Here is a 7941-nt window from a genome sequence, read left to right as displayed (position 1 = left end):
CAGAAGAAGACACTCAGCATCCATTCAATGCATCTGCGGCTTGACCTCCAGACCCTTCCGGCAGTATCCGACTCTATTCACACAGAGCAACATCAGGACATCTGGATACACAGTCTTCATGATATCCCTCTCTCATTTTTTGATAATGACATTACAGGTCATGATAAATGTGATGTTTTATTACACACACACACACACACACACACACACACACACACACACACACACTCTGTATGCATACATTTTGCATGATGTTCAAGTGCATGAGTGTACAAGATTTATGATGCATATAATAGACCAACTACATTACATTCATGACAAGTGTATAGTGATTCAATAATAGGGTGAAACTCACAAAAGCATGTTCACTTCAGAATTAGTGTGCAAAATACTATTCTTTTAAAAAATAAAGCTGCTTTGGAATGATTTATTGTGAATATCCCAATACAAACACATGCATTTATGATGTAAGACATGAACGACATCTGAACATTCTGAGATACAAAGTTTATTGTACATTTGAGCATGAGCTCATGGATTTGAGTGACTACACGACAGATATGCTACATAATAATCAAAAGCTATATATAGTATGGCATTTTTAGCGGTTCAGAACATGCATTTGCTTCTCTTGAGAAGAAAAATAAAAGACAACAGCGCTCATCGTTTGTGAAAAAACAGCAATCATGGATTTGATCCGTAAACATAAAGGCATGGTGGCTGATGATAAAATGACATTAGCTAAAGCCATGGCTTGTTAGCGGTAAAACATCATTTCTGTCAGTGTGAATCACACTTATTACCACACATAGACAATAAACTTAAGGCTTATAATGTGACATGCATGGGCCTTTCCTTCTGCTGGATTCATGCGCAGACATGGACAGCCTTCTTTCTGAGAAGATTAACTAATGTGTAAGATTCAAAAAGCAAAACGTTTGGTCCATCATAGTGAAATACTTTCGGAGTAAAAGAAAAACTTAGCCAGCATTACTTTCATATACTCAGAGAAGTGTGCGCTGGTTAGTGCTGGTCTAGCTTGCATGGCCAGATGATCATGTAAGTCTTGCTGGTTAACTGAATTAAAAATTCACCACATATGCAGAAAACAAATTCATCTATTGTAACGCTTTACAATAACCCAGCAAACACAAATGTGCTCAAAGAACATTTTCATAACGTTCTCATTAAGTTATAAAAATGTTATGCGAACGGTAGTGTAGAATTCAGAAACTCTTGTTATTAGCGACACCGGTGGCCGTTAAGTGAACTGCAGCAGCAACTTGTTGCAGCAACGTGATTCAAGGCCCCGATATACTAACGACGACATTCTTTTTCATTCTTTTCATCCCGACGCAACGTTTAGATGAATATGTAAATATGTGTTGAGCGCTTTTTTCTCAATAACAAAATAAATGCAACAAAAATGACAGCGGTGAGAAAACAGCAGTTCAGAAAGCATCCGATCATAGCGATGTGGATATGTTGGCTTGCCGCTGTGGTGAGAAATCAAGTCCCCCCAGGAATCGGGTCTCTTTTAGGACCCTGAGTGATCCCAACTGGCTTTTAATGGGTAGTATTGAAATCACGTTATGATTTGTATGGTTTAAAATGCGTTATATGGTTCATATACTAGTATATAACTGAAGCTATAGGATTTTTTTAGTTAGCTTATGTACTAGCATAGCAAACGTCTACCCAATTAGCCTGCTAGCTTAGCTTATATTAAATTAGGTGTTTTTTGCTTCCAATATGTTTCCAGTTCATTTTATTATGCAATGCATAGGCATTTATTTTATATTTCAAGCATGTTGTTTGTGCACTTAATGTAATAAACATCATACAATAGTGAAATTGTTATAATTAGTCAAGATATCACAACAACAACTTTTGATCAGGCATTACCACCTGGGTCCTAAAGGAGACCTGGGGGGAGGCGATTTTCGAGAGGAGACTGGAGTTTTAACTTTAATTTTTACATTTCTATTACTTGAGTTGTTCTGAGGTAAGCTGTACTAAACAATTAGGCGGGAGTATGTGTGGGCGGGGCCTTGATAGGGCGCGGCTACGCTTCATGCTCACTACTGCGCAGACTCAGATTCCGAATCAACACAAGATGTCAGCGCCATATTGGGACATTGGCGGCTTATCTTTTCTGTCCTCTATATTTTTGTACAGTCTGTGTTTATTGAACGAGCGCTGCGACTCAGCGGCATCATGTCGACAGATGAGGTAATTAAATTACACTGTTTTGATAAGTATATTTGAGACTATATCTGGCTATGTTACACTGTAGTTTGAATTAATGCATTTTAATGCATCACACAGTAACTTTTACAGTACAGAATAGCATTATCTTGAACATTGTTTATGCATTAGTTTCATGTGACATAGAACGGAAGAGAGGGTCTCTCGGAAGCGCGCATAACCGTCACATCCTTTTGATTTTCCCGGGAAAAACGTCCCGAGTCCTTCACATAAAAATCAGTCTACTGGCTTTCATAAACAACATAGGAAGTCGGTAAAGATCTCGTTTTTTAAGTTTAAGTTACAAGCTGTTCACATATTGGAAATAAAAATAACAAAAAAAACAATTGATACATGCAAATTCTTACATATAGCCCCTTTGGTAATTTTATCATTCATCAAACATTATGGGAACGTTACTTTTGAAACAAGTAACATTTAAAAATGTTAACATCCAACTAAATAATTCCATTTTTGTGCAAATGTTTTGAGAACATTAATAAAGACCAGAAACTTGGAATGAATGTTCTATTAACGTTACTTGATAAACGTTTGTTTATAACTTTGAGAAAACGTTCCTGATAGCTGGGAAGGTTCCATTAGTTAACATTAGTAAATGCATTAAAGGGTTAGTTCACTCAAAAATGAAAATAATGTCATTAATTACTCACCTTCATGTCGTTCTGCACCCGTAAGACCTTTGTTCATCTTCGCAACACATGATATTTGGCCTGCTTCATGAAGCTTCGGAGCTTTACGAATCAAATCAGTGGTTCGGAGTGCCAAAGTCACGTGATTTCAGCAGTTTGACGGTTTGATAGGTGATTCGAATCACTGATTCGACTCAAAAGATTCGTAAAGCTCCGAAGCAGTGTTTTGAAATCAGCCATCACTAGATTTTGTTAAAATTTTTTTTTTTTTGGCGCACAAAAATATTCTCGTCACTTTATAATATTAAGGTAGAACCACTGAACTCACATGAACTGATTTAAATATGTTTTTAGTACATTAATGGATCTTGAGAGAGAAAATGTCATTGCTGGCTATGCAGGCCTCACTGAGCCATCAGATTTCATCAAAAATATCATCTTACGGGTGTGGTACGACAGTAATAAATGACATTATTTTCATTTTTATGGATGAACTAACCCTTTAAGACATTAACCATAAATAAGAAATACATTTGTTAAAGTATTTATTAATCGTTATTAACATTACTTCATAAAAAGATAAAACCTTTGATTTTAATAAGGTAAATATTTAAATTAACATTCACTTATCTAAGAAGAATGCTTTAGAAGTATTTATCGTTGTTACTTCACGTTAACTAATATAGTTAACTAATGTTGAACAAATGGAACATTATTGTAAAGCGTTACCAGATTCAATTGAATCTCATGTAAGTGTGTTCAGATCTTAAACCTCTCTGAGTTTATCGCGCCCCAAAAGCTGGTTGTGTTTGTCTGTTTGTGCAGATCTACAAAATGTGAAGGTTGTGAGTCTGTTCAGTGAAAACAAAACAACAGCATTTAGAAATACATTCACAAGCATTTCAGAACCAAACTGACCTCAAGTAAACATTTACACACAACAGAAACAAACCTGACAGTGTTATAAAAGATACCAAAGGCAAAAATACAGAATATTCTTTGGAAAAACAAATTGAAACCAAGCAAGGCAACTGTGACGATATTCAACTCAAATCACTATTACGGATTCACCGATTCAATGTGCAGAACTCGACTGTCTCTTACAAACAAGTACAAATGCGAATACTATGGTACTTCTCATCTGATAGCTTATACATAGTACTGTTTTTGTAAGAGATTGTCAGATCTGTCACATGACCCAACTCAAATGAATCAATGACTTTACTCAATATGTGTCTGTTAGGCTAAAAGATGTGCAGCCATGTTTACCACAGTATTCTGACTTCACATGTATGTATATATTGTGAAATTCTGTGAATCCAGGAAGTAATTCTGCCGCTTTTACTTAATTTTAAGCATTTCGCATTCAGTTCAGGGACACCGGGGCTAGTTGTCACACAGCGAAGCGGTTTTGAGTCAAAAGTGCAAACACTAATGTTTGCTTTCTTTAGCATTTTTTTTGTTTAGATAGTATTGCATATTTCACTGTCAGCTGTTTTTGTAACATGTGACATCATGTCCCACTATAGATACAGTAGTGCAACACCAAGGTCATGGGTTCGATTCCCAGGGAATGCATGAACTGATGAAACGTAAACATTGCATGCAACAAAAGTCTGTTTGGATAAAAGCATCTGCCAAATGCATAAATGTAAATTAACTATTTTTCCTGGGCAACTGCTTTTTTCATGATTTTGTCTATCGAGAAGTTTGCTTTCAAGTCTCAACACACCATGAGAAATATTCACTGGAGTGAAAAGTGTGACAGCTAGCCCCGGTTTTCCCTCTATGTTTAGCACAAGCAACATTAAAGAGTGTGTTAGAGAAAGACTGTCAGAACACAGGTGATATGGAAGACGAGATGATGTAAACTAACTATCCTCTTTGGAGATGTTCAGACTGACGTAAATGACGGTACAGCGACTTCTACAGGGAAACATATGCTATATCCGGCCGACTGTCCGTTCCCCATACAGACATTTTTGTTCATTATGGTTTCGAGCAATAAAACAAACAATAAAAGGCAACAGAGCATCAATTACATCAGAACAAGGCAAAACAATACGGTGCATTTCTCACGTAAAATTAGTGCATTCAAAAGATGAGTTTTCCCTGTTTCATGAGTGAGTACACAGATTCAACTCGCTAACAAGAGAGGAAACCAAGTTAGTTCATGTTTAACTTCATCATTCAACTACACGCTAAAAAATGCTGGGTTAAAAACAACCCAAGTTGGGTTAAAAATGGACAAACCCAGCGATTGGGTTGTTTTAACCCAGCGGTTGGGTTAAATGTTTGCCCAATGCGCTGGGCAGTTTTATTTAACTCAATTATTGTTTAAAAATGACTATATGTCTGGCTTAAAAATTAACCCAAAATAGGTTGGAAATTAAAAATCAGACACATAATTACTAGAGGCAACAATAATAATCAAAAGGTGAACATTTATTAATAAGCAACTTAATAAATGTTTATTGTTTAATTATTATTCATTAAACTTGTTCATTAAACTTGTAAAAATGTTCATTTCCAACATATTTTGGATTGATTTTAAGTAAGCAATACAGTCATTTTTAAACAATAGTTGAGTTAAATAAAACTACCCAGCAGGTTAGGCAAACATTTAACTCAACCACTGGATTAAAACAACACAATCGCTGGGTTTGTCCATTTTTAACCCAAGTTGGGTTGTTTTTAACCCAGCATTTTTTAGAGTGTACATCTGGCCCTGATGTTTTCTGACAGCATGTATTAGAAAATGAGATGTTTTTATTTATATATATATATGCTGAATGGCTGTGAAGCAGACACATTACGTTACTTTTGTTGTTACAGAAATAGTTTATATACAGTGTTTTTAGAAATTGCTTTGGAAGGTTTAGTATCTTTAGGAAAAGAAAAAATATTAGCAGAAAATAGGCTTCTTTTTTTACCATTTGAAGAAGCTGTACGAAATTAACTTTTGAATATACATTCTTTCTAAATATTCCTAATTTATCAACATGCAAATTATTAATCCAGGGTGTATTAAAAAAATTGTAAACTTGAGAGAAAGTGATATTCTATATTTCATATGTACTTGAAGTGAATTTCCTAACCATGGTATTAATTTAGGGAATATTGTGATCGGCATTAAGTGACCTGGTTTAAAGACGTTTTAAAATTCACAAGCTGTCGTGAAGTACATTCACAAGCCAAAATGGACGACACTTTTCAATGGGATCGTTCAGCCAAAATTTAAATTCTCTCATTATTTACTCGCCCCCGTGTTGTTTATCAGCAGTGATTAATATGACGGCACATGCTAGTGGATGAGTTGAATCAACTCCACAGCAACTACATCAATTTATCCACTAACCATTCAGAAACGTCTAAAAGTTGTAACTTCTTCCTGAGTCTCTCCATCAGTGTCGGTTTGAACAATGTAAGGCTGAACACTTTCCTCATTTTGGCTGCGTGAGATTCTCCAGCTTTGTTGTTGTTGAGCTGTTAAAGCTCCGCCCTTTTCTGGAGCAGCAGCTCATTTGCATTTAAAGGGACACACACAAAAACGGCGTGTTTTTGCTCACACCCAAAATAGGGGCAAATTTGACAAGCTATAATAAATGATCTGTGGGGAATTTTGAGCTGAAACTATACAGACACATTCTTATATTACATCTTGTGAAAGGAGCATTATAGGTCCTCTTTAATGAACAAATAATTCTTGTAGCTCAAATAGCACAGCATTGCACTTGGTCATGGGTTTGATTCCCATATGAACTTATACAGTGTACACCTTAAATGCAATGCAAGTTGCTTTGGATAAAAGCATCAGCCAAAGGACACAAGAGTGAGTAAATGATGACAGAATGTTTGCATTTTTTTTTGGGTGAACGATCCCTTTAACCAGAAACACTGACAATGTGCAAGTCCATTATGATCTAAAAGATGAAAATGCACCATATATGAAATGATAAAGACTGTTGCAGTCTCTCATCCATCCAACCTGATGGATACGCAAGTGCTTGGCTCCCAGAAGTCATTGCTGGCACTTCTGAGTTCGTTTTCAGCGCGATACAACTCCAACGGTTGCCGACTCCACCATTCTTCCGCTCGTGGAGCTGTGCTTGTGAGAGAATTACTGCTCTTTTAAACACGTCGTCTCGCGTGCATTTCGCTCCAGAAGCTGGTTGAATCCCACTTTGCAATGTCCCTCGTAGTTTTACTTGGGTCCGGACCAGCCTCTGTCTCCGTAGGCACCATCGCCAGTGGCAGAATGGGGCGACGGGGCGCACAGGTCAGAGTCTGTGTCCGACTCACCCTCCGCGATGTACGGCCTCACTTTGGTGCAGCGCGACACACCGCTGAAGTAGGCGTTGTTTAGAAAGTCCAGGTTTTCTTTGGACTGTGAAATGCTGAAGCCGCTGAAGGAGCGTTCGAGTTCCTCATGGTCCACCGAAGGGATGGATATGGAGGTGTCGCTTTCGGCTCCGGCCTGCTGCTGGGAAAGAGCCAACGGGCGTCCTTCTTCGCCCACGTTCCCGCGAGAATGATGCTGTCCCGCTCCGCGAGAGCCTCCGTTGTGCCCGCCGGATGAGCGCTCGTGGGCCGGAGGCGGAGGGATGCGCACTAGCGAGGGGTCACCCATCGGAGATGTGCCCTGGCCGGGATCGGGGAGGGTTTGAGGGTGCCAGGACGTGGAGGGCGGGCAGTGGTGATTGACGCAGGTCGAGGGTGGTGGGTCAAAGTTCTTCTGGCCAGCTGAGCTGTTGGAGCGGATGATTTTGGTGATGGAGCCGCTCTTCTCCATGTGCTCCACTGGACTGTGGTACGGAGGTGCCGGGTCGGGCTCCTTAGAGGCAAAGTAGGCATCCGTCTCAGACTGCGGGATGCCCATGCGCTGGATGTAGATGTTCACCAGGAAATCCAGTTTTCTCTCCATTGACATCACCTGCAAAAGAGGAAGATCTCATTATCTCATTATTATTCATGTCTGTGCTGTCAAATCGAGATTAATTATAAAAGGAAAAACAGATATTTGCTTGCGTACATTTGACGTAAA

The 7941-nt window shown here is 38.4% G+C and overlaps 1 protein-coding gene across 2 annotated transcripts in view; it reads right to left on the bottom strand.

The window, feature by feature from the left end:
• Positions 1-5629: 5629 nt before the first annotated feature.
• LOC137011124 (potassium voltage-gated channel subfamily KQT member 2) overlaps positions 5630-7941 on the bottom strand; it is a 60342-nt gene continuing 58030 nt past the window's right edge. For both annotated transcript variants that reach the window (XM_067373751.1, XM_067373752.1), the window contains exon 16: positions 5630-7830. In XM_067373751.1, the coding sequence (XP_067229852.1) occupies positions 7102-7830 (729 nt within the window). In that variant the 3' untranslated portion in view covers positions 5630-7101. The remainder of the gene's footprint in view (positions 7831-7941) is intronic.

Source organism: Chanodichthys erythropterus, chromosome 21 (genome assembly GCF_024489055.1).
Source record: "Chanodichthys erythropterus isolate Z2021 chromosome 21, ASM2448905v1, whole genome shotgun sequence".
NCBI classification, from domain to species: domain Eukaryota; kingdom Metazoa; phylum Chordata; class Actinopteri; order Cypriniformes; family Xenocyprididae; genus Chanodichthys; species Chanodichthys erythropterus.
This window is presented reverse-complemented; position numbering and strand designations above follow the sequence as displayed.